Here is a 27,795-nt window from a genome sequence, read left to right on the forward strand (position 1 = left end):
CTGTACGGCACTTTTTTATGATAAATAACACTTTTTACTTGATAAATACATTAAAAATAAGTATGTTTGCCCAGTAAAAAGAATAAAAAAATTAACTTTAATGATCGTATCAATCTATGCCCACAAAAATCAATCTCTCCAATAATATGATATCATTTAGGATAGAAAACAAAATGTTCATAGCCCGTGAAAACCAAAGACAAATCTAAATTTCAGATGACTTACGGGTATTATCCTGAAGCTCCTTGGTGTCAGTTTGGTGATTATATTTATTAACCAGTCTCCTATTCCGCAAGTAGGTGTGTGGTGAGCCACATTTTAAAACCAGGTGTTCACTAGTCAGAATATCACTAATTATTTTGGGGTAGGAAGTGGAAAGATCTGTGAGCTCAACACCCACCCCCTTCTCAGTCATTTCCACCACTCTGGCTTGGAGCTTTGTGCCCCTCACACACATGTGAAACCTGGCTATGGCTTCCTTCGTCCAGTGTTTGTTCTTAGGCTGTATATCTGGAAAATAAGAATAGTGTTAAAGAGCCCCATCAGAAGGTGAATTTTTGCTTCAGTTGTACGCAGGACTGGGTCCTTGCAAGTCTGTGTTACTTGGCTCAGCAATGTTTTTTTACAATTATACAAATGCATCATTTGTGTACCTGCTAACATAATACATTCCACTAGCGTATCATTACTTGTCATATTTCCAATAGGCAAAACCAGGGGTATTATCTTTTCTAGAATCTACAATGGTGTTCTGTAACATACACAATGAGCAATGGGAAGTTTCTGATGATCAGACATCAACTGATACTCACTGTTGTGGAGAATTCTCCAACAGTAACTTAAAAATTCTATTTGAAATTATTTTTATTGGGTAATTTTGGCTTCTATTTTTTGGGGGAGGGAGCGTGAGGTCTCATCATTCCCAGATTGGTCTTCAACTCCTCAGTTCAAGTGAATCTCCTATCTCAATCTTCTCAGGAGCTGGGACTGAAGACGCATACTACACACCGCAGGCTTTCAATTCTACTTCTCTAACTGTAACTTTCAAGAGTGAACATGCACTGAATCACCTAGTGGGCTTGTTAAAACGCCAATTTCTGGCTGGGCACCAGTGGCTCATGTCTATAATTCTAGCTAATCGGGAGACTGAAATCTGAACATCCAATTTTGGATGTTCAAGAGACTTTTACCTCCAAGTAACCAGAAAAATCCTGTGAGGGGAGTGGAGGTATAGCTCAAGTGGTAGAGTATAAGCCATGAGCAGAAAAAGGTGAGAGCTTGAGACTCTGAGTTTAAGTCCTAGTTCCAGAAAAAAAGTGGGGGGGGGGGAGGAGAAGGGGGAGAGGGTGGAAGGGGAGAGGGTGGAAGGGGAGAGGGGGAGAGGGAGAGAAAGAGGGGGGAAAGGGAAAGGGAGAAGGGGAGGGAGATGGAAGGAGGGAGGGAGGGGGAGAAGGGGAAAGGGGAAGAGAGGGGGAAGGGGAGGGGGAGAGGGGGAGGGGGAGAGGGGGAGGGGAAGAGGGGGAGAGAAAGGGAGGGAAAGAGGGAGAAAGAGGGAGGGAGAGGGAGGGAGGGGGAGGGAGAGAGGGGGAGAGGGAGAGGGAGAAAGGAAAAGAGAGATAGAGAGAGAGAGAGAGAGATTTCTAGGATCCACCCAGGAATTTATAATTAGGAGGGATTGAGATCTACAACTTTTTAGTTTCCTTATTTGATAAAATAGTTTGGGAGCCACATTTTAAAAGCATTTGACATAAAACATAGTAATTAAGAACAGTAAGACGAAACATACTTCCCACATAATAGAAAGAAAAAACAATGAAAAATGAAAAAAAAAAAGAACATCTATGCTTTTTTTCCTCTTTTTTGGCCAGTCCTGGGGCTTAAACTCAGGGCCTGGGCACTGCCCCGAGCTTCTTTTGCTCAAGGCTAGCGCTCTACCATTTGAGCCACAGTGCCACTTCCAGCTTTTTCTGTTTATGTGGTACTGAGGAATTGATCCCAGGATTTCATGCATGCTAGGCAAGCACTCTACCACTAAACCACATTCCCAGCCCTGACATCTTTTTTTTTTTTTTTTTGGCTGGTCATGGTGCTTGATCTCTGGGCCTGAGCGCTGTCACTTGAACCACAGTGCCACTGCCGGTTTCCTGGTGTTTATTGGAAATTAGTGTCTCATGGACTTTCCTGTCTAGGCTGGCTTTGAACTGTGATCCTCAGGTCTCAGCCTCCTGAATAGCTAGGATTATAATAGGCATAAGCCACCAGTGCTGGGCCTATTCTTTTTGACATGACCGCTATTAACAATTTGGCACTCAATCTTCCACAAGCAACAAAAAGTTGAGACCAGATCTCTGTTGCTCAGGCTAGTCTCAAATTCCTGGGCTCAAGTGGTCTTCCTAACTGCAGCCTCCTGAGTTGCTGGCTCTTTAAGCACATACTAAAATTTTTTTTTTTGGTCATGGGATTTGGTGCTGTCCCTCAGCTCTTCAGCTCAAGGCTAGCACTCTACCTACCACTTGAGCTACAATGGCACTTCCGGTTTTTTGGTAGTTTATTGGAGATAAAAGTCTCATGGACTTTCCTGCCCAGGCTGGCTTTGAGCAGTGATCCTCAGATCTCAGCCTCCTGAGTAGCTAGGATTACAGGTGTGAGCCACCAGCTCACACCCAGCTACAACTTTTTTGTGGGGATGGGAAAACACATGTGCATATATGTGCACATATTCTCTTATCAAGAAATGCGTATGAGCAAGTGCAGTCATATTGACTGCATGTTATGTAAACACTGAACTACATAATTTAGGGTAGGGATGGAAGGGGAAAAATGAGAGAGAATACCAGAAGGGGTGACATTGATGCACTGTACTCATCAGAATTGCACTCTCTTTGTATAACCACACACTAATAATAATAATAATAATGATAAATGTTTATATATAGCAACTAGCCACAATGAGATAGGACACCAAGTACTACTAAGTGCTTTATGTTTTAATCTCTTTTATTCTTAGCAGCTATGAAGAAGCCTTTTCCAGATGAGTAAATGGAAGCAAGGGACATTTAAATAGTCTGCCGAGTACCTCACAGGCCGTGAGCAGCAGTTCTACGCACACACATGTACTCACTCACATGTCTTCTGCAACCCATTTATACACATATTTCATAAACAATTCTTCCTATCAACAGCACAGATTGTTTTAATGAATGAAATATACAGGTAGAACTTTAGAGCCAGATCCTGAAAATATTAACTCTCACAGCAACCCTTCAAAATAGGTACAAACCTTAAGTATGGACCATCTTATAACCAACCCTGATACTGGTTATAGTAAGATGTTCTGTCATTAAGAAAAGCAGTGTAATCAATTTCCTCACAACGGAACCCTGTGTCATTGGCTGGACGGCTTTGGGACAACTTACTGGAAGTAACTTTGCTGAGTCGGGAGCCTCTGCACAGGTGAGGCTCTTAAAACGCCCTACAGGATGCCTTCACTAGGGCTGTGTCCATTTTCACTCCAATCACTGAGAAAACCAGTTTCCTGGCACTGATACAGGCATGGGATATTTCCTGACACTGGGTATTTTGGCCCAAATCTCTTATTTGTAAAGACAATTTCTAAATTTTATTATAGGATGTATAATATTGTAGCTCACATAAAACTTTAGAACTGCAGATATTGATACTTAGAACACGGACAAGTATGTGAAAAGTGTTGAGAAACTCTCATATCCTGTACCGTACCTACTAACCAGCACTGTATCCCTTGAAAGGGAAGTTTTAAGAACTTGGATGGTATCATTCGGAGTTCATCTGTGGTAACTTCTTCAATGTTCCCATAATCCACAAAGTGCACTTTCACATTACCATTTGGTAAGATTTCCTTGATTAAAGCACGATACCAGTTGCCATCACCTAGATTTAACACAAAACTTATGATATGGGACATTTCTCTTCATTCACATATGAAATTTCTAACTTGAAAAAAGAACACCTTGATCAAAGGGAGCTAATAAATTTGTTCTCATCCTCAGATTATGCCTTTACATTTTCCTACAAAAACTCCTATACTGAGATTTTCCAACATCTACTTTGAGACTATCTCCAAAATCTTTATATACCATATAGTTTTATACCTGATAGGAAGATTTCACTCATTACCTATCCAATAAGCAAGATGTGAAAGTAAAGGTGTAAACTTGAACACTTAAGTCAGTATTTCAAGATTTTGCAATACACTTAAAACTAGTGACATTGTTTCACTTGTTTCTTGGTTAAAAAAGTCTAAAAATAAACAGTAGAACAATTCTTGTCATGAAACTCTTGTAAAGGTATTTCACCAACATTTTCAGTTTTCAATGGGAACATGTACAGGGTGATCAGAAGCAACAATGATCTTGCTTTGAACAATTCTGTTTTTAAACTTAGTATTATAAAAAATTTGGGAAGGAAAAGCATTAAAACATACATTACATTAAAATATTACATAAAGTGAAGGCAAAAATGTGCCATTGGGTGCTGGTTGTTACAAAAAAAAAAGCACCTGGAAAACACCTATTACTGAAGCATTCACTTAGGTCATGGCTAGGAATTGTATGTAAGTATTGAGAAGAACAGACACACTAGAAAAAAAAGGAAAATTGAATATCAAGAAGCAAAAGGGTCTAAAAATCACAGTGACACCAGCTGTATCTTACCTGCAAAAAAGGCACAGCAAGGTTGTCCTATTTCTGCCATAAAACCATTTGGCAACTTCTGCTGGCAATAATCTGCTAATGATTTGTTCAACTCTCTGAGGGTGCTTAAAGCTGAAAATTCAACACAGAGACAGCAGTATTAGTGATAAATACCAAAGCCCAGCTGTCTTTTAACTTGAGATGTACTGATCACAACAGCAGAAGGTATGTTCTCAAGCCACTAAGCACACCAAATACATTTCCATGCCAAAAAATCAATAAGCTCTTAAGTTGATGTGGTTAACACTTGCAATAAAGCCAAACCAATGACTTCCTGGGTGGAGAGACCCAACCATAGCATTGCCATCCGTGTGCCCACCCACTCTAGACTATGAGTGAGGATTCCAGGCAGACATATAAACACTAGATGGACAGCACAGTTGATGGATGCTAAGGAAATTCAGAGAGCTCTGATGAAAGTTTCCTAGAGAAATCTGAAAATAATACATTTGATAGAAAGGAAGAAAGGGCTCTGAGACACGGTACAGAATTACAGAGTTGGACAGCCAAAAGTTACTTTGTAGGAAGCAGCTTGATCAAGCAGAGAAGTAGTAGGCCAAGGCCTTGCAGAGACAGCAGAAAGACAAAGCCCACACTGAGCTTTAGCAAGTAAGGCAAAGGGATCTGAAGCACTGTTTATGAGAAAGACCAGGGACTGCGTCTTGAAATGTACCAAGGGCTCAGTCACAGACAGAGAAACTTAACCTCCATACTGGCAGAACAAAAAGCACAAGGACAGGTTATTTGAAATACTGCGGCACAAACAATGCACTTGCACTTGTGGTGTGCTTGGCCCACCTGTGGAAGGACACTGCCTCGTGGAAGCACAGGCACACAGACCCTTTGACAAGGTAACTGCAGCTGTGCTGTCCCAAGGACACACTATCAGAGTGAAAGGACAGAGCACAATGGCTGTTTTAGCAATGGAAGCTTGGAAACACTAATCCTCTATTTATCTGCACCACAGAAAAGAATAAAGACTCAACAGCAATGTGGTATCCTGGGGATAGGGGGGAAGAGAGATGGGGGAGTGGGAAAGAGAGAGAGGGAGAGAGAGGGTGAAGAGAGGGGGGGGGGGAGAGAGAGAAAGAGATTGAACAAAATCCAAATAGGTCTGGAGTTGGGTGACTAGCAATATATCACTGATGATTTTTTTTGTATCATTTTAACTACAGAGGAAATGAGGTGAGGGGTATACAAGAATTCTCCACATCATCTCTGTAACTTCTCTGTGAACCTAAAAGTGCTCCAAAATAAAAGAAAATGTATTGAATAGAAAAATAGAGTTGAGTCTTGGTGCTTTTATGTCTGAAATTTTAGATTGTTGGTAGGCTGAGATCTGGAGGATTGAAATTTGAAGCAAACACAGGCAGAGAAGTACATAAGATTCCATCTCTGATTAATCAGCAAAAAGGAGGTCTGGAGGCATGACTCAAGTGATGGAGCAGCAGAAAATGAAAATAAGAGAGGCACTGAGTTCAAAGCCCCAGCAAAAGGAGAAGAAATGAAAAATGAAGAAAATACTCTGTGAGTGGATATCAAAAATATGTTTATAAAGAAATAAATAAGGTCATTTTATGACTTACAGTTACATAAACATGAACACGTATTTATAAAAAGCATATGTATAGGGCTGGAAAGGTGGCTCAGTGGTAGAGTGCTTGCTTTGCATGCATGAGGCCCTGGGTTTGATTCCTCAGCACCATGTAAGCAGAAGAAGCTGGAAGTGGCACTGTGGCTCAAGTGGTAGAACTCTAGCCTTGAGCTGAAGAGCTAAGGGACAGTGCCCAGGCCCAGAGTTCAGGCCCACCACCGACAAAAAAAAAAAAAGCATATGTACAGAGTTCCACTGAGGAATGGTATTCGGAAAGTCAAGAAGTGGAAAATTTATTTTCCACTCTGTGCTTGACTTTAGCTTTTGAACTTTGTACAATATTCTTGTAAAAATCACTTTAAAAAATAAATTAAAAGGAAGCTTACAATTCTGAGCTTTATCTTACATGATATAGTGGCCCACCTGCCAACTTGGAGGTCAGACAAGGACTTGGTTACCTAGTTTAATGTCCTCACTAGACAAAAAAAAAAAAACCTTTATCTAGACGAGTTAAAGTCAGTGATACTTACCAGCTTCACTAGAATGGCTCAAGTGCTAAAAAAACCCAAGAGTTTGTGAGGCTATAGAGCTATGAGAAATCTCAGAAGTGACAACAGTCACTTTACACATTGGCATTCACTGACTGAATCAGAAAATACATACTCCTTTATGATCTAGTAATTTAATTCCTATACTTAGACTTAATGGAAATGTGTAAATACCACACTTATATAGGGTTATTCATAGCAACCATCATCGTATACCTGCAAACTAGCAATGAGCCATGTGTTCAATGCTAGAAAAAGTGCCCTCCTACAATGGAACACAACATCAACAAGTTACAGATGCATATAGCAACAGTCTGGCAACATAAAAGATATATCGACAAGGCCAAGGAAAGATCTATTGTATGATTCCCTTTCTATGACATCCCAAATCTGGGAACTGGGAAAACAAGTCCATGTTGTCACTGCCCATGTGAGGCAGTGCTTGCTAAGGAGCATGGAGGGGGGAGGGTTCTAGAAGACATGGGGGACACTTCTGGGATATGGATGGTGTTTTATATCCCAACATAAAGACTAGTTATCTGAATGTACTGATCTTTTTGGTAATTCATAATGCTGTAGGCCTTCTAGAGCACTTATCTATTTGGATGCAGTAAAAATAATTTAATAAATATCAATAAAGTCAATAACTTAATGTATAAAAATGAACCAGGAGACATTCTCTAAAGTTGAATACATTTTTAAACAAAGGTTGCTAATACAGAAATAATGGGTTCAGACAGAATGAAAGACAGTACAACCAAATCTTTCTTGGAAATACTAATATCTATGTTAACACTTGTTAAAAGAAAAATTTTAACACTTAGCAATAAAACTCATCTTAAGTTATTAAGTAATAAACATCTTAAGCTTTATGTTAATGCATAGGTAAGAAAAAAAGAAATGAGAAAAGACAACTTACCATCCTCTTTAAGAATGTGACAATAGAACTCTCCAGGATTATACAGCATGCAGATCACAACATCTACCGTTTCATCAATGGCAAGCTCGACCCACGTCCACTCCAATACATCTACTTTTTCTTCTACTCTTAAGGGAGCTGTAGAAATAACCGACCATTTTGCAAACCAAATGGGCAGAATATGAGGAGGCTGTTGTAACAAGGTGGTTGCTGAGGAATCTGCTTTTGGTGAATTTGATCAAATTACTCGTGTATGTATGAAAAGATCATGATGAAACCCTTTTGCACAATAATACTTATAAGCTACAAGTAATAAAATTTTTATATGCCAATAAAAAGGAAAGGGAAGCGGGAAGCCAGAAAGGTAGGACTTGATGGCTCATGCCTGTAATCCTTAGCTACTCAGGAAGCTGAGATCTGAAGATCATGGTTCAAAGCCAGTCCTGGAAGAAAAGCTCATGGGATTCTTTATCTCTAATCACAGAAAAAGCTGGAAGTGGCACTGTGGCTCAAGTAATAGCGTGCTAGCCTTGAGCAAAAAGGAGCTCAGGGGCAGTGCGTAGGTCCAGAGTTCATGCCCCAAGAAAATAAATTCCCACTGGTATTCTAGGGGATTTGAGAAGAAAGCTGACCTTAGAAATCAGTCCCAGTGAACCATTAATACTTCACTCAATTTCAAGTTCACATTCTGATCACAGTTTAGCTGCCAGTGTGACCCATAATACTTTCAAATTTTAAAAATGCTCTTTCCAAACATACTCAAATGCATGTAGATGATGGCTTGATTTTCAAGGTGACATGCACTCAGGTATGTATTCTTCCTGGAAGCAGGAGAACCCATATATTTATTATAGGACCATCTGGACTGCACAGGGGTTACGCGGTTGACAGTTTACTTACCACTGGCCTTCATTGCGTCACTAGTTTTCTCTGCCACCATCTCCTTATCTTCCACGGCAAACCCCGCATCTGTGAGAACTTTGGCCACGCTCACATTTGGTGTCACAGATTTATCTATAAGCTCCACCAGGGAGCTATTTTCCAGCCTGTCCACCACTTTTACCATAACCATTTTGTTCTGAACAATCTTTTTCATGAGTCCAATAGCTTCTGGAGTCCAAACTCCTAACAATGGCTTTACCCCTGACAAATAATTTTTAAAAGAATGTTAAAAATAATTCCTGAGATAAGTATTTTAACATTTAACTTCACTCCAGAAAGCTAAATCTATGGAAAAATACTGTAACCAAAAAGTCCTGCCTGAGTAGAAGCATTTTCTCAACATGAAAACCAAGCTAGAATTAATAGAGGAAAAGCCTATGATTAAGCTTCTGTGCTTCTGTTTGACACAAAATGTCCAAAAAGAAAATCTATAAACAGATCCGTTTCCTGGAAGGTTGTTCTCAGTGGGGGATGAGAATGCTCTAAAATGGACTGGGTGATAGCTGTATAACTCAGTAAATATTTACTAAAAATTATTCAATTGTATACCTCAAACAGTGAAGTTCACAGTGCATTAAAGCTATCAAGAACATTATTAACAAAAGTATAACACAATCCAGGAAGAGATACTTGTCTCTTGCAATTCACTTACGCAAGTCTTATAACACAAATGAACAATACAAGGAGGCCACATGTGAAAATCAAAAAACGTAAGATCATGCCTATGTCAGTTCCTAAAATGTAAGAGCCAAGTGTTCTATAACAACACATTCAGTGTCTGGTTATGAAAGCAAATTGAAATGATTTAGTTTTTAGCTTATCAAAACAAGTCAAAACCAAGAAACACAGAAATCTCTGTCTGGTGCACAAACGTGAAGAAATTCCCTCCCTCACACTTCTCTGGTGAGTATATAAAGTTGTTCAAGCTTTTGTAGAGGCCAAGGCTCAGTATGTAGCACCAATGTGACAAGAAACACCTTCATGGACATCCCATTCCACCTGGGGAAGTATAACCAAAAGAAGTATTCTAAAAGAGAACAATATTTGGGTGGTACAAGGGGGTTTAAACTCAGGGCCTTGACATTGTGAAGCAGGAACTCTACCACATGAACCATGTTCTCAGCCTTGAAATACACTTTGTAATATATCCTGAGGAAATGTTCTTGGATACGATGCAAAATGTAGTTAAAAGAACATGCTATCAGCAAATACCTGGAATAGGGAGCTGATGGCTCAGACCTGTATCTTGGCTATTTAGGATACTGACATTTGAGGATCTGGGTTTTTTTTTGTGTGTTTTGTTTTTTGTTTAAGGAGGATTTTGGTTGGAAGCCAGCCCAGGCAGGGAAGTCTGTGAGCCTCCTATTCCAATTAACAACCAGAAAACTGGAAATGGCACTGTGTCTCAAAGTAGCAAAGTGGTAGCCTTGGGCAAAAGAACTCAGGACAAGTCCGTGGCTCATGCCTGTATTCCTAACAACTCAGGAAGCTGAGATCTAAGGATCGCGGTTCAAAGCCAGCCTGGGCAGAGAAGTCCGTGAGACTCTTATCTCCAATAAACCACCAGAAAACCAGAAGTGGTGCTGTGGCTCAAGTGGTAGAGCACATTCACCTTGAGTTGAAGAGCACAGGGACAGTGCCCAAGCCCAGAGTTCAAAGCCCTACAACCGACAAAAAAAAAAAAAAAACCTCAGGACAGTGCCCAGGCCCTGAGTTCAAGCCTCATAACTGAAAACAACAACAAAATAAATAAAATAAAAACCCTGGAAGTATCTTTCTGATACTGTAAACTAGTTAAAACAGCTCTGCATAAAAGACGCTGGAGGAAAGTTCTAGTCCTAGCAAGGCAAGTTACATGCACAGTAATTCCTATGTATATGATCAATAATGTCTTCTTCATTTAGACAACAAGTTTTATCTGCCTCGTGTACATTTTAATAGTTCGATTTTTCATGTTAGGTTCTACTGTTCTAATAACAGGGGTTCACAAAGATTCCATACCAGCCAGAACACACTTTAGAGCTTGCATTGGCAGTTCCAACAACTTGGGAGTGATAGGACAAAGTCTTGTCAAACTAAGGATTTCAAAGTTTCCATAATCGACATATCCAACCAGGACAGACTCTTCAGATGCATAGGCCAAGATGGAGGCACGATACCACTGGTCATCCTCTGAAATAAGGAGACAATATCAAACAATGATCCAATGAAGAGTAAAACAAAATCTTTCCAAATGAGAGATGGTCAATTGTGGCGCTGGCTTTCTAGAAGACCAAGCTTGACTCAATGATATAGGTTTACTCCACACTGTTAGTTTTGCTTATCTAAAGTCTTAATTCCCAAAGGGCAAATATTCGCTTACTAATTATGTCATATGCTGCCATTAGGAATTTGCATGCCTTGTTTCTCCAGTAGACAGCAAGCTCATTAGGACAGAGAACATGTCCTGATCGTGTAAATCTTCAAGGTCACGACAAGCAGAGCTTTCTAGAATACCCACAGTATGAGGAGGTCACCAGACTTCCCATTGATATACTGGGGGCTGGTACCCATTGCTCATTTCTCCTCTTATGTGAAGCCACATGACTTCCTTTGGTAGAGAGTAACAGAACTGGGCCATCACAGGGCAAAACAAGTGCAGCTACAAAGGCCTTACCATAATAGCTCTGGCTTCCAAACAAAACCCATATAGGTATAAGCCTTGGAGGTTGCATATCCCATACTTTTGTAAACATAATTATTGGCACCAATTCTACAAGCACAAAAGGGATGCAAACAATACAATAAAAACCTCCTTTCTACTTCCAACCCCCTTGATAATCACAGACTGATTTTACACATATCACAAAATGCTCCTTTGATCCAGTTTAATGGAATATATGTAAAAAGATAACTGTCATCAAATGTAGCCACTCAGGGAAAAACAGAGGTTTTGTTTCCATTGTTTGTTTTTATTTTTATTGTAAATGAACAATCAGTGAAACTGTTTGCTTACCTGAGAACTGGGCACAACATATGTCACCAATGGTTGGATAAAAACCAGAACGTGGAGACACCTGACTACAGTACTCGCTAAGGGATGCCTGGAGTTCAGCAAGCATATCTGTAGATACAGATCACATGTTAAGTGAAAGGAATTCGTATCTATACCTTACCTTCAGCCTGGCCTGTACAGTACACCACACTGAAGTATGTGATCATGACAGGACAAAGTAAGAAAATTAACTCACGACCGCTTTGTAGTTGTTGACAAAAGAAGTCCTCTGGTGTCTGAATGTGGGCCACTACCCCACAGAACTCGTTCCCCACATTCAGGGTGAGTGCCTTGGGGATCAGGGCACTTCTCTCTATCACAATTTTGTTTTCAGGTGCCATTTTTCCAATGTCTTCAGTATCACCTTACCAGAAAAGAGAAAAATAAGTCATTTTAGTTTCAGCAAAAAGTAAAACAAAACAAAACCCACTTACAAGCCTCGCTACTCAGAAGGCTGAGATCCGAAGATACCAGTTTATTTTTTATTTTTATTTATTTATTTTTGTCAGTTGTGGGGCTTGAACTCTGGGCTTGGGTGCTGTCCCTGCGCTCCTCAGCTCAAGGCGAGTGATCTACTGCTTGAGCCACAGTACCACTTCTGGTTTTCTAGTGGTTTATTGGAGATAAGAGTTCTCATGGAGTTTCCTGCCCAGGCTGGCTTTGAACCAAGATCCTCAGATCTCAGCCCTGAGTAGCTAGGATTACAAGCGTGAGCTACCGGTGCCTGGCTTTGAAGATCCCAGTTTAAAACCAGCCCAAGCACAAAAGTCCCCAAGACTCTTATCTCCAATTAACAGCAGAAACCCAGAAGTAGACATATGGCTCAAGTAGGAGAGTACCAGCTGGTACTAAGAAAAAGCTGAGCAAGAGTACAAGGCTCTAAGTTCAAGCCCCAGTACTAGCATGTTCACACATGCACATGCATGCATGTGCACATATACACACACAAGAGATGTTTATTTCAAAACTATGCATAATTTCATAATTTGGAAAGAGTTGGTATGAGTGTGTGTGGGCAAGGTCTCAGAGTCCACAATGTTTCTTCCTGCAAGTAATAATTTATTATAGTCTCCTTTCTACTATCCTATGATCCTCCAATAGGTAGGTATACATGGAGCAGAACTCATTCTACAGTAAGATGAGAAATCCCATTAGGAAACGATTATGATCACATAATGCTTAATTTAAAATGCAATAAATAGGATCAAGCAACGTTAAGTACCAAGTCAAGAAGAAAAAAGTCAGATTTAAGAGTCTGAGGAAATAGGAGCTTCAAACACCATGAAAAAATAATTTAGAACATGAGAAAACTCTCTTGAAAGGAAAAAAAGTATGGGTTATAAAAACTCCACATTCTTAAGAAATGCATTTTTCTGGCCAATACTTAAGAGAAATCATGACATGAACATATCAGAAACTATGGCCTTAAGGAATTAAGAGTAAGGTAGCATTCAGATAATATCAACCACAGTTGATAATATTCTCAGAAATATGGGGAAAAATTATCTCAAGCATTAAAGAATTTTTAAAGGAAAAGATTCTCATCATGAGCTGAGGTACGTTTTCTAAAGACCAAAGGGAAACCATGACAGACCACAAAGGTAGAGGAAATCTGCTATCTAGAATTGACCTCTCTCAGTCCAAGGGATTCTCAACATTCTGTCAGAAATTCTACTGAAATGGGTAACTGGCCCCAAACACTAGCCAAGTTAAATTCAATGATCTCCAATGATATAAAGTAAAATCCAAAACCTTTTTTAATATGCTCAGAAAAAGTAAAATATAAATCAAAATGTAAATAAGGGAGGAGATAAGAGAAAAACTCAACAACAAGAAAAATGAACCAGCAGTCTGTTGTATCACAGAAAAGGACAGTTTGTAGTGAGATCATTCAAAAGGCTCTAGATTCTGGTTCTGTATTTTCCTGTCTTAAGCTGACCCTCTGTGCCTGAAAGCATCTGCTTCTTCACATGAAAAGGTCTAGTGAGTGATCTCAAAGACCTCTTTTAGTTGATATATAAATATATATATGTATGCAGATATGTATATATGTATACAGATATGTAGATGTGCGTATATAAACACACATACATATATGCATACAAATAAAAGTACACATAATATACATCCATTATAGCAATATAATATACATTACATATCCATATATAATGGAGAAAAGCACAGGTCTTAGTCTGTGTGGGATCAAGGCTTTCCTATTCTTTTCCTCACTTTACCTCCCACAGTGGCACACTCTAATGTTATGGCTCCTGATTTATCACTACATTATTTTTTCTTCACCAACACTTGTGTTTTCAACCATCATTCTGTAGAATTCTAACTGGCTAAAAGCTACTGAGATTTTTTCAACAGAACTGTTACACAAAGATTTTCACTTCAAGGATATCATACAGGTAAGCAAAAACCAGAGTAGTATAGACAGAAGACAAAAGGCAACATCAGAAGATTGTTTCAACTGTCCATGAAGCATGTCTCTAATAGCAGAGGAAGAGAGGGATGGAGGGAGAGAGGAAAGCAAGAAGAAACAATAAGGGAGGGAAAGAAGGAAAGAAATAGCTATTATAACATATTTGTGAAGAAAGTCAATAAAGACTGGTTAACCAACTAGAACAAAGGACAGGAGGTAAGAAATAAGGAGAGTATTCAGAATGAGGCATGTCTGTTGATATGATAGGCTGGTCCAATCATAGATTAATTTCTGGCCAAAGACAAAGAATTATACCTGCAACTGAAATAATTGGTAAAGGAGAAAACAGACTGTAAAAATGACACATACAACTAGGAAATGAAAAAAATAAATGCTGATGGAAAAATTTCTTGGTTCTCTGATCAAATAAACACACACAAGAAGTTGAAAAAAATATTTCTGTCCTAATAGAACAGGAGCTTAGAGCTTTATTATTCCTAAGCAAGGAAGAAAATCGAATTTAAAAAGGATATGTGAACTAAATCCCTCAATCTGAAATCACAACATTTAGTAGTTTATAATCGCTAATAATTACTTGATGAGAATCTGGAAAAACAAAAGGAAAATAGGCAGCACAGAATGAGATTAGTTATAATATATGACTAAATGAAAAATACCATCTTTCTTATAAAGTTTATAAAATAGCTATGATGATTATTATTTTTTGTCGGTATGGGGCCTGAACTCTGGACCTGGGCCCTGTCCCTCAGCTCTTCAGCTCAAGGCTAGTGCCCTACCACTTGAGCCACAGCGCCTCTTCTGGATTTATCTGCTTATGTGGTGCTGAGGAATCGAACCCAGGGCCTCATGATGGAAGGCAAGCACTCTACCACGGAGCCAACTTCCCAGCCCCAAAATAGCTATGATTATTACTAGTTAGTTTTGACAATGTCACAGTCATGCCTTTTTGGGCTTAACAGGAAAGACAGTCTTCAGTAACTGAAGTCGGTACACTGCTCACCCTGATCTGCACTCTGCTTCTTAGAATCCTGTTCTTTGGGTTTCAAACCGTATCCCATTTCTACAAGCACATGGTCTAGGAGTTTTCCTATAAAGTAAAGGAGAAAATACATGTCTAATAAGATACAAGACTATCAAGAAATAAAGGTTATCACATGTCATAAGAGATTATAACCAACAACACACAGAGATCAAGATAAATACATATATGTGTATGTCTACACATATATAATTTAGTAAGGTCCAGCTTAATAAATTGTTGCAAAATTCTCAGACACTTGACAGGGAATTTACTGCAAAGATTTCTCTTCAAAATTCTGAGTAATATCAAAGATTTAGTTCTCATACCCCATGCACACTTAAGAATAAACATCGACTCCGAGAAGAAATCCGGTTAAGACACAGGACTTTTTCTCACACTGACAATAAGGCTGAAACAAGGGTTAGTAACCATTAATAAGAACGTCAAAGTTCCCTGAAAGAATATCCAGAAGCTGGAGTCATAATGTGAAATATACATAGCAAAGAAACAAAAGATTTTTACACTAAATTTCAACAGATTAACTGCATTTTCTACTAAGTCACCCATGATTGCCTTTATGGTACTTTTATGTCTTTTAAAAGTAGAGAGATAATACTTTGAAAAAGAGAATTCACAAGCACATTGTTAGAATAACCTTTTACACCAAAATGAAGCTACCATAGAAGGACAGGGTTCCAGGACAACTTCATTTTCAAAATTTAAACACTACATACTAACAGAAGATGGTTCTCTAAGAATTGCTTAAAGAAAAGACATTTATGATAAGAATGGATTCATGGAAAATCTCAAGGACAGTCTCTCAATAAAGGTGCAGACATCACAGGTAGATATTTTAATGGCTAGATTGAAAGGAAATAATACAGCCAACCCATGTGAAGTACAGATCTGGACTCTTAAACCATTACGTCCCAGGAACACATGCCCCCTTTCCAACAACAACCTCTGAATGACTCCAGAGAGCAGTGTAGTTGGCCTCACCTTTATGTTTTGTTTTTTCTGTTTCTTCTGAGTAACTGGTGGGACTAAATAACCAATAACTTAAATTAAAAAAAAAAGAAACAAAAGACCCGAGTCTTACCTGAACTTTGCAGCATAACATCTACTGCATAGGTAAGCACATCCTCGTTTAAGACATCAATAATCTTTACAGAACAATACTGGTCCATTAACAGTGATTTAACAGTTTTGATACAATCATTGCTCCAATCCTCCTCTGCTGGTACAATGCCAGCCACAAAGCACTTTATGGCCTGAAAGATTTTTGTGCAAGTTACTTGTAATAATTGGTATTTCAAAATGAATTTTTCTTTTTTTCTTGGGTCCGGTCGTGGGGCCTGAACTCTGGGCCTGGGCACTGTCTCTCAGCTCTTCAGCTCAAGGCTAGCACTCTACCACTTGAGTCACAGCGCCATTTCCGGCTTTTTTTCTTTTTTGCTTATGTGGTGCTGGGGAATCGAACCCAGAGATTCATGCATGCAAGGCAAGCACTGTCCCACTGAGCCACCTTCCCAGCCCTTCAAAATGAGTTTTTCTAATTAGCTATTTGAAGTATTTTTTAAGACAACATATTCATGCTAAAAGACTAGGGAAAGTCTTCAAGGCCTAACCAGATTAACAATGAAGTCTGATTAGATTCATCTCTCTTGGCACTTATCTATTGACAATACTATTTTCTGGTACTTGAAGTTCAAGAAAATCATGGGAAGATAAAAAATACACTTCACTTATAAATGAATCCTGATCACTTTCCAATAATGTAATAAATACAGAAATAACGTCTTTAAAGAGCAGCGTGATAAGGTGTGCCTGTGTTTCTCTTCTCAAGCACTACTTGACTAAAAGTAGTAACAAGTGTAATACTAACAAGTGTAATAGCATGGCAGAAGGAAACATTGTGTCCATTAAAATATTAAAAGCAAAAACGGAAGAAAATGAGAGAAGATGTGACATTGTTCAAAAAGAAATGTGCTCAAAATATGACTTATGTAACTGTAATCCCTTTGTACATCACCTTTACAATAAAAATTTTAAATATTAAAAGCAGCTCTTGCTAACACAAAAGGAATCGAGAAACTAAAGGACTTACACAGGGTGGAAACAAGTCCATGTTTCTGCACAATGGATGAATTCTGTCTATTGGAATTATTTCATCATTTCCATAATCAATATACAAGACTTGTGCTTTCTTCTGTAGTGCATCTACATCTTGGATTATTGCTCTGTTCCAGGTCTAGAAGGGAAAGAAATACGGTAGTATTCTGCTTGCCAAAGGCATTTCACAATCTTAGTTTAAGAAGCCCTCAATTGATCTACAAACCAGGATCCTATTTTGTTCAGAACTGAATTTAAAAGATTCTTCAATTTTTTTAAAAATCTTGCTAATAAATTCCTAATACTTTCTAGTTCAGATATCTTGATATGAAAATTCTCTTGCACATTAACACCTAGGTTGCAGAAATAAGTAAATACAAACTCAAAGTCCAGCAAACGGTCTACAACCAGATATTTAGAAACCAATAAACAGAGATGGAGACAGTTAGAGGAGGGATAAAGTAAAGTGAACACAGCCTGGAATTCTGAGGAAGAGTGACCTGTCTTCCCATAAGCCATCTTATGCATTATTAAAAACTCTGGTGTTGACTAGTTGAAATGACCAAAGGAAGTTAAAATATTTTATTAAATAATTCATTTAATCAGGGTTACCTGATCAACAGTGTACTTAGCAACACAAACTTCTCCTTTAACGGGCATGTAATCTTCTTCATGAACCATATTTGCATACATTTCTTTCAAGCTTGCAGAAAGCTGGTTCATGTATTCTAAAACTTCCAAAGAATATAACTGGATATAGAAGTTACCAGGGTGCTTGAATTCTGTAACTGTACCCTTTCAAAGCCAGAAAAGACACAATAATTAATCCAGAACAAAAACAAATGTGAATTCTTCAACGCTTTATAACTAAGATACACAAGTATTGCAGAAATCTTTTGTAAGTCTTCACTAATTTAATCAGTCATATTCTGTAGCTACCTTGTAAACGTAATTAAAATCAAAAAACAAGAAAATAAGCATAATTCCTTGTTTATGGCAATTAAAAACCAAGTACCTTTACTTCCATGGTTTTCTTGAGTTGTAGACTTTTCAAATCAGAAAACATTATTTTCTCAGTACCAAGGGATATTTCTTTAGCAACCCCAAGTGGACAGTCACTCTGGTTTGAAGAAACACATAAAGGAGTTACTTACAAGCATGTAAAGGAGTTACTTACAAGCATGTATTTCTTTGGCACTGAAGCTACAACTGGATTGCTGGATTTAGGGCCAGGAAAGCCTGATGCTTAAATGGGAGATCACAGGAATAGGGTAGGCCTCCGCAACCTTCTAAAAGCCACTCTCCACAGTCGCTGTGCATATTACTCGGGATCACCCAAGAATGCTTTAGGAGACAATGCTGATTTTAAGTAATGGGGAGAAGTCCACTTACATTTTAAATCTTGCATGTGCATGGGCAATGCTTTCCTAAGAATGAGTATTTGAGGAATTCATTAAAGTAGAAGCTAGGAGTAGTTAGAGAAAGCTAAAAGTATTTTATATGGGTTAAATATATGGCAAGTTTTTCAAATGTCAAAGGAATCAGCCCTAGAATCATCTAAATAGACAACTATTTTTAGAAAAAAAATGCTCCCGCATAGGAGTTAGACCCCATAGAGTGTAACATAGGAATCCACAGCAGGGATGGCACAAAAGGGGTGCTTCAAGGTAAGACAAAATTATTTTGCATGGAGACAGGGACATCTCAATACATTTTAGGAAAAAAACACTACAAGTAATTTTCAAAGATCCCCAATGAGATGTTCAGCCTATCACCAGTGCTTACACACATAACAAGCACTTACTGGGCGAGCTGTAGCAATAACAATATTTTATTCCACTTAAGCCTTCTTAACAATGACTGAGAGCTATTTAAAAAGACTATCATACCTCATTTTTCACTTCAATGTTCTTTGTGTCAAAAGGTGATTTGTTATCTTCAAGTTTGTGCAAACTGAAATAAAATAACTCATTTTAATGCTCATGCTACAGTGGAAGTTAAGAGAAGGGTCTACAAACCCCAATTAGGTTCAAATATCTCCTGGACACAATTCAGACCCAGCAAGACCCTGTGGAGCATGGAGAGAAACACAGCAGTAGGAATAAAACCCTGGGTATTGCCTGCCAGAGGGTGAGCAGGTGTGGGAGTCCCCTCCCTTTCCCTTCTGATGATCCTTATGGTACCTACACAGAGTTTTGAGGATTAAGTGTAGTTATTCGGAACTGTCTCATGAACTGGTAAATGCTAAGGTAACAAAAAAAAAACCCTAAGATTTATGAATTTTTAAATTATAACTAGAGACACTGTGGGAGCTGTAAACATTAAAATTCAAGATAGTAAGACATTGTAAAATTCTACAAAACTAAGGGTTCAAAAATCTGTCTTACCTAGTGAAATTATATTCCTAAAAACTAAATGTGCTTCAGACTGGTACCCTTGGATGTGGCTTAGTGAATAAGTGGAAAGTAACAACTCATATACAAGTGTACTTCTGGCCAGCTGAACTGATTAAAATCTATCAGAAGGAAGCTTCTCTATTCCCTAAAGGAATGGACAGAGCCATGGTCACTTACTTTTGCTGAACAGGCTTGCACACGATGCTGTGGGCAGACCAGTCTCTCCTCTGACATGCCGTGGAGCAGTAGTAGGTCTGCTTGCATTGAGAACACCTCAGCGACCCTGTAGGGCACAGGCCGGGACATCACTAGTATGGAACACCTAGTGTGTGCTGCTGACATCCAAGCGCTGCCATGGACCAGGCAGACTCAACATCATTCTACTCATCACCTCAGGAAGGCTAGCTGAACACAACTGTGCTGTTAATGATTAGGTATTGGGCTTCAGCCATTAAAGGTGAAAATGAGAGGAGGGTCAGACTTAGAGACCTAAGTGACTTTCCTAAAATACAGCCAGGCTCACACTACAAAAGGAAAAATGAAGGCAAAATAGACCCCGAGACAAGCAGACTAAACTGGTGCCCATATGTCACTAAATACCACCACTGCCACAAATGATGAGGAAAATTCCTATTAGTGTCTAGGCAGAAGAAAACAGATCATCTTAAAAAGAAGCAGAAGAAAGAAAAGAAAGAATTAGAGGGAAAAAAGTGTGGGGGGAGGTCTTGAATGCCCTAACCCTAAAAGAAAATTGAAAAAATGTGAAAGCTAAATGTCCAAACAGCCAGAAAACACATGGAAAAACTGGCCAAGGTCACTGGTCATGAAGGAAGTGAAAATTAAAACCATTATACACCTATGAAAAGTATTACCCCTAAAGAGACTAATGCTACCATATAGCGTGCCCTTGTCCAGGACATGGAAGAATCACAACTCATCGCCATGGGGATGTGGAAGGGGATGGCCACTGAGAAAATGGTTTAGTGATTTATTATCAAATTAAATAAGAACCTTCCCTTGTCTTGGAAGTTCTACTCCTAGGTGTACACTCAAGAGAAATGAAAACCTATATCCACGCAAAGACTTGAGCTCTACTCATCATAGGCCAAAGCTAGACATGATCAAAATATTCATCAACAAGAGCTTGAAAACAAATTGCTAAAACATCATGCTGTATGTGGCAAATACACAACAATTTTATCTGCCACACCAAAAAAATAACAACATTGTAATAAAACCCTTGCTACTCAGGAGGATCCGAGGGGATCAGAGGATGGTGGTTCAAAGCCAGACTGGACAGGAAAATAAAGTCTGTGAAACTCTCTTATCTCTAATTAACCACAAGGGAAAAAAAAGGACAGATGTGAAGCTGTGGCTCTAAGTGGTAAAGCACTAGCCTTGAGTGAAAAAGCTCAGGGACAGCACCCTGAACTCAGGTCTTGAGTTCAAGTCCCAGTACCGGCACATAAATGAATAAATAATGATCTGTGCAAAATGACTTAATCTCAAAACAAATACAGCAGTGGTACTCACTAGAAACCATATTGAAAATAAATTATACAACTTGTGAGTGGGGTCAGAAAGGAAAAACTGGGAGAAGGAAGGTACAGTGATATTATCCAAAAAGAAATGCACTGATTACCTGACTTATGAAAACTGTAAGCCTTCGATCTATAACCTTTATCATAATTAAAAAATTTAACTATCATTTAAAGTGACTAAGATTTACATAAATGAACCTGTACTATAGGATTCAATTCACATGAAATACTGATAGGCTAAATTAATCTGCAGTGAAAAAGGAAAACAGTGATTGCCTTGGGGGGTTATAGGGAAAACATTTTTCTGAGACAAATATTCTGTATTTTGATAAGGATATACTGTGAATTTCAGAGCACATTAGCTTTACCTTAGCCAGGCACTGGTGACCTATGCCTGTAATCCTAGCTGAGATATGAGGGTCATGGCTTGAAGCCAGCCTGGGCAGGAAAGTCTATCCCCAATTAATCACAGAAAAAGTACAAGTGGTGCTATGACACAAGTGGTAGAGCACTAGCCTTGAGTGAAAGGAGCTCAGGAACAACACTCAGGCTTGGAGTTCAAGTCCCAGAACTGAGGGGGTGAGGGGGAAGCTTTATCTTAAAAACACCAAAAAAAAACCAAAAACAAAAAAACCCACAAAGATTTGTGGAAGCAGGAAGAACAGAAGATATAAATACCAAAAGATATAAATACCAAAAGATGCTGACAGTTAAATAGATGAATAGACACATGACATATACACTCTCCTCTTTACATGTTATTTGACAGAAATTTGCTTTAATGAATGCATTTTTCAAATGTGCGGAAGAATAATCCCATGGACGTTTAGGATCAACAATATGCTTACCAAACAGGCCACAGCAATGGCAGGTTGTTGACCGCAAAGGAGGTCCTAAGGAATTGAAGAGTGCTGGATCATTTATGGACAAGGAATTTTCAGCCAACTTGTACAATTTTTTTGACTTTGTAAGAGGTACGTCATCATCACTGGGCTTCAATTAAAAACAGAAAAAAGCACTTTTAGAACTTAGCAATAACTTCTTTTAAATATTACATTTCGGACTCTTTGAGTAAAGAATAGGCGTTGTTTTACTTATTACCTGTATTATGTGCAACAAAACCTCTAAACTTGCATATGAAATATATATGTGTGTGTCTATATATACATATATATATTAAACTGTGAAAATGAGGAGTGGTGTCTACACTACAATTGATTTGGTAAAATGATAACACCAGTAAGTTTGAATATGTAATGTAAAATCCTTAGCAAGATATACAAAGATATGTACTGAAAAACATTGTAGACAAATCAAAATGGAATTGCAAAATAACCCAAAGTAATTTAATTACAAGTTACCCACAAGGCAACAAGAAAAATAAAAGGAAATCAATCACAAATAGCAGACTAAATTTTCAGGCATCAATAACAGTATTAAATGTAAGTGGCATAAATATACTAAAGATAGACTGGTCAAATATATTGAAAGATATCATGCCTAACTATTCCTGATACATAAAAATTCATTTCAATCATAACTATCTACGTAGGCTGGAAGTATAGAGATGGAAAATACCTCATGAATGTCAGTTAATAGAAAATAAGCTGTATTAATAACAGATGAAAGAGTACAGAGGAGAGAAAATTAGCATAGAAAGACAAAAGATCATTCAACAGGGAAACCAAGCAATATTAAACGTATATAGAGCGGACAACAAAGCAAACTATCAAGCAAAACTTGACTGAAAAGATCAATAGGCAATTAATCTGTAAGTACAGAAACCTCAAAGCCTCTTCCAGAAACAATTATAACTAGACAAAAAAATCACCAAAAGCACCAAAGAACTCAACGTCACCACCAATCAACAGGATCTATTAGTATGTACAAACAAGACACTTTTAGGTAGTAATAGAATGCTCATTCTTTTCAACTGCCAACAGAACACGTATGAAGTTGATAACCTGAGTTACAAAACTCAAAGAGACTCAAGAGACTTAAAAGAACTGAAGGTCTGATGCAAAAGGATAAGGCCCTGAATTCAGTCTTCATTGCCAATCCCCACCCTTGCAAAAACAAAAAATTCATACAGTCATAAATAAGGTGTTTCCCAATTACCTCCAACCACAATAGACAAACTTAAAATGAGTAGCAGAGGAATAATACATAGTCTCCCAGCACTAGGAAATTAAGAATACACTCCTAAACAATATGTTTGTCAAAAACAAAGTCTCAAGTCAAAGACACGTTCAACTGAAAGAAAACGTAAAATACATCAAAATTGTGAGACCTAGAGGAAACAAACCATCAAATATATGAGAAAAGACAAAAATTCTCATATCAGTACTGTAACCTCTCATCTTGTTATAGTTTAGAACTTAATGTTTCCCAGGTGCTAAAAGCTTGGTCTCCAGAGGGGTGTTACGGAGAAGATCTCATACTGGCAAGCACGTCCTCCAAGGACACCACAGTATCCTGGTCCCTTCCTCTCTTTGGCCATGAGCTGAGCTGTTTTGTTCTATCATTGCATTCCTACTATTGTATGCTGCCTTTCAAGGAGCCCAAAGCCATGGGGACCATTAATCCCCACCTGGGACCTTCTTCCAAAACTGTGATCCAAAACAGACCTCTTGTCTTTAGAAGTTAGTGTCTCAGGTATGTCCTGTAGTGCTAAGAAAGCAAACGAAAAAAAATCAAAAAGAAAGGAGAAAAAACTGAACAAAACAGGATAAAGGAAAATGAAGGAAATAATATAAATAAAAGAAAATTTAAAAAGACATGTAGAAAAAAATCAGTGGCACAAAGATTTGCTTCTTTGAAAGTTCAAGAAAACCAACAGATAGTAGGAACATACTATGAAGACAAAAGACAGAAATGGTCAATTTCAAAACTGAAATCAATAGTACCCCATATTCTGCAGATATCAAAATGACTTATAATGCTCACTCTGAACAACTGTTCATACGTAAATTTGGCAATGTAGCCAAAACAGAACAATTCCTAAGAAAAGCTCTACAAATTATTATGATAGATGATAATCTGAATAGATTTATAAATATTAAAGAAAAATCTATCATGGTTTTAGAACTTGTCTCAAGAAATATCTAGGTCCAGATGGCAAGGGATCTAAAAAGATTCATAGAGTAAGTAACTTCCGCAAAGTCACAGAATATATTTCTGTATATTAGTGAACATAGGGACACATTAAAAATTAAAATAATAGGTGAGTGTCAGTGGCTCAGGCCTGTAATTCTAACTATTCAGGAAGCTAAGATCTGAAGATCATGCTTCAAAGCTAGCCTGGGGAGGAAAAACTGTGAGACTCTTATCTCCAATGAGCCAGCAAAAAGCCAGAAGTAGAGGTGTTGCTCAAATGGTACAGTGCTAGCATAGATTAAAATAAAGCTCAGGGACAGTGTCCAAGCCCTTAAGTTCAAGCCCCAAGACCAGCACAAAAAGAATATATATATATATATATATATATGAATAAATAAAATAAAATTATAATAAAAAATTCAATACTTAGTCATAAATCTAGCAAGAAATACACCATGTCTTTAAAAGCTTAAAACTTGTACAATGTGAAAAATCAAAGATCTGCAAGAGCAGAGAGACACAGTATGTTCACGGATTGGAAGATCTAACAAAGCAAGATGTCAATAATTGTCATACTGATATAGTGTTGGCATGCCTCAAGTGGTAGAGTGCAGGTGTGAAAGCCAAGCAAGTACACCAGGCCCTGAGTTCAAACCCCACAACTGGCACATACACAAAAAAGAACCATTACACACTTATAAGAATGGTAAAATAAAAATACAAGCACCACCAAATGCTGAGCAGGATACAGAAAAACTGGATCATTCATACATCCTTAAGAGTATAGGATGATAGTGACTGTAGAAAATAGATGGACAGTTTTGTTTTTTTTTTTTGGGTCCGGTTGTGGGGCGTGAACTCTGGGCCTGGGCGCTGTCCCTCAGCTCTTCAGCTCAAGGCTAGCACTCTACCACTTGAGCCACAGCGCGACTTCCGGCTTTTTTTCTTTTTGCTTATGTGGTGCTGAGGAATAGAACCCAGGGCCTCAGGCATGCAAGGCAAGCACTCTACCACTGAGCCACCTTCCCAGCCCTAGATGGACAGTTTCTATAACCGAATCTATAGCTACTATATCACCCAAACTTTGGACCTACTCGTACACATTTATCTTAGAGCAATAAAAACTTGGATATAGCCCAAAGCTGTAGTCACACCAGATGTAGATCAGTGGGTGAATGGTTGGTTAATTGAGCTCTCTATACCATGAAAAACTATTCAGCAAGCAATGAAGACAATACAACTACTGATTCAGACCACAACCTAGCTCCATCTACAGAGAATTATCTGGAATTAAAAAACAAAAAGTTACTGTCTAACTATTTATAAAACAGTCTGGAAATTACAAAATGTTGGAAATTTGGATATATTTGTGACTACTAGGCCTCAAGGCGGGTGGAGGAGGTGAGTATGACCGAAACCAGGCCCTTCGCACTGATGGAAATGTTCTGAACCTTGGTTGTCAATATCTGGGTTGTGATCCTGTTTTGCAGTTCTGTGTCCTGTCAACATTAGGAGAAATTGGATAAAGTGATGGGCACTGGTGGCTCATGCCTATAATCCTATAGATCTCAGCAGGCTGAGATCTAAGGATCATTATTCAAAGACGGCCTGGGCAAAAAATGTCCATGAGATTCTTAGCTCCAATTAACCATCAGAAAACCAGAAGTGAAGCTGTGACTCAAAATGGTACAGTGAAAACTCTGGGAAAGACCAGACCCTCAGTTCAAGCTCCATGACCAACAACAATAAAAATTTTTTAAAAGGAACTACATGGGAATACTCTCTACTACAAACAACTGCATGCAAACTACACTTGCTCAAAAGGCTTTTTGTTTACTTAACAAAAATAGTGAGATAAAGGAAATTTGAATATCTACAAATTTTTTTTATTAACGCAATAGAAGAATGCTGTTATCTTTTACTCAAAAAATGCAGAATAGAAAAATTGTAACTTACAGGTTTTGCTTCTTTGGGTGGTGAATTATTTCCAAGACTTAATGGTAACACTGCATTTCCTAGGGAGGGATAAATAATAACTAAATAAATGCCAAATATTATTTTTCTACCCCTGGTAATACAACATAGCAACCATTCAGTGATAAGCAAGGTAAGCAACATTTTACTTTTCCTACTAGGAAATAAGAACTTGTAAAGGAAGACAAGATCAAGACAAGGTCTTACTTTGTAATCCAGTCTGATCACAACTCACAATCTTCCTCCTATGATCTTCCCAGCTCTGGGATCGCAAGTGTGTGCACACCTAACTTGAAATTTTCTTGGTATTTTTCCTATCCTTGTGAACTTTTCTCTATTAGGTAAGGTAGAAATCTCAGATTTTTTTGAGCTCATAACTCATTTACAATATAAAAATGATTGTGGACTCCAAAATTTTTTTTACACATTGCTTATGCCTATCAAGAATTACTGTATTTAAGTTAAAATTTTAAATATTTATTCATTAAAATAAATGCATTCACCTGAGTGTAGCCTACTGAGTAGCTAGGATTATAGGTGTGAGCCACTGGTGCCAGCTCAGACATGTTGACAGCAAAGGCCTCAAGTTCTGGAAGCTCTTAAGCAAAAAGTGGCACAAATTCTAGTCTGTTTCAAAGACTGAATTTTATTACTGGGAACAAAATATTGTCAACTGTCTTCACTTTGTTAATTTTTGATGAATTATTTGACAGACATCTTGGTCTGAACAGTATATGTTATCCTTGTCAAGCCCAAAGGATGTCTTCAGGAAACCAAAGTTTGTTTTTAGCTCACAACTCACCCAAACGCTTTTCATATTTCAGAAGTTAGAAGCAATTCTTATTTTCATTATACCAAATACTAAAAATATATGTCCACAAGGATCAAAGTTCAACATAAGGACAATTTAAAACTGTCATTTCTGGTTTAACTATAAGTGTATGGCAACGGAAACCTCACCTACCACTAGCCCAGGTTGGTGCCTGGCCCTGAGGTGAGCTATCGTGTTAATGATCAATGTTAAAGGTAGCAATGCAGAGGAAAGAATAGCAAATGCTGTTTTGATAATTTAGGGGAAATGGTCTTGACCTTCTAAGGAGCCCTAGAAGAACAAGAATCCCATTTTCAGAATTACACTAACACAATGTTAAAAGATCATATCTCATTCCAAGAGGCTAAATTTCACCCCTTCCTTTAAAGACTAGTTTTGATCAATAGAACAAAGGGGATAATAAATCACATGAAACTGGACAGTATCTTTCAAAAAATCTTGGAACTATGAACTGCATAAAATTCATATGGTAGTTTTAAAACATGGCCAATAGTTAGAACATCTATAAGCAAACCAATTTTACGACAGTTCTCTGATTAAAGGGGAATAAAAGCTCAACCACAGACATTCTCTCCTGAGGTGTCTTTTGAAACTCATCAAGCCAAATGCT

General features: G+C 38.1%; 1 protein-coding gene across 1 annotated transcript in view; it reads right to left on the reverse strand.

Moving 5' to 3' along the window:
* Positions 1-27,795, reverse strand: part of Tdrd1 (tudor domain containing 1) — a 44,940-nt gene that overhangs the window by 9,055 nt on the left and 8,090 nt on the right. The window contains exons 3-19 of the mRNA XM_042689356.1: positions 26,336-26,394; positions 22,132-22,276; positions 19,920-20,025; positions 19,236-19,299; positions 18,362-18,466; positions 17,959-18,141; positions 17,342-17,485; positions 16,334-16,505; positions 15,214-15,300; positions 11,964-12,131; positions 11,729-11,836; positions 10,735-10,905; positions 8,692-8,934; positions 7,792-7,929; positions 4,692-4,802; positions 3,739-3,909; positions 226-510 (exon numbers count right to left, since the gene is read on the reverse strand). Of these exons, the coding sequence (XP_042545290.1) occupies positions 226-510; positions 3,739-3,909; positions 4,692-4,802; positions 7,792-7,929; positions 8,692-8,934; positions 10,735-10,905; positions 11,729-11,836; positions 11,964-12,131; positions 15,214-15,300; positions 16,334-16,505; positions 17,342-17,485; positions 17,959-18,141; positions 18,362-18,466; positions 19,236-19,299; positions 19,920-20,025; positions 22,132-22,276; positions 26,336-26,394 (2,460 nt within the window). The remainder of the gene's footprint in view (positions 1-225; positions 511-3,738; positions 3,910-4,691; positions 4,803-7,791; positions 7,930-8,691; positions 8,935-10,734; positions 10,906-11,728; positions 11,837-11,963; positions 12,132-15,213; positions 15,301-16,333; positions 16,506-17,341; positions 17,486-17,958; positions 18,142-18,361; positions 18,467-19,235; positions 19,300-19,919; positions 20,026-22,131; positions 22,277-26,335; positions 26,395-27,795) is intronic.

This window comes from Dipodomys spectabilis, unplaced genomic scaffold (genome assembly GCF_019054845.1).
Source record: "Dipodomys spectabilis isolate Male_0828 unplaced genomic scaffold, ASM1905484v1 ptg000125l, whole genome shotgun sequence".
In the NCBI taxonomy this organism is placed as follows: domain Eukaryota; kingdom Metazoa; phylum Chordata; class Mammalia; order Rodentia; family Heteromyidae; genus Dipodomys; species Dipodomys spectabilis.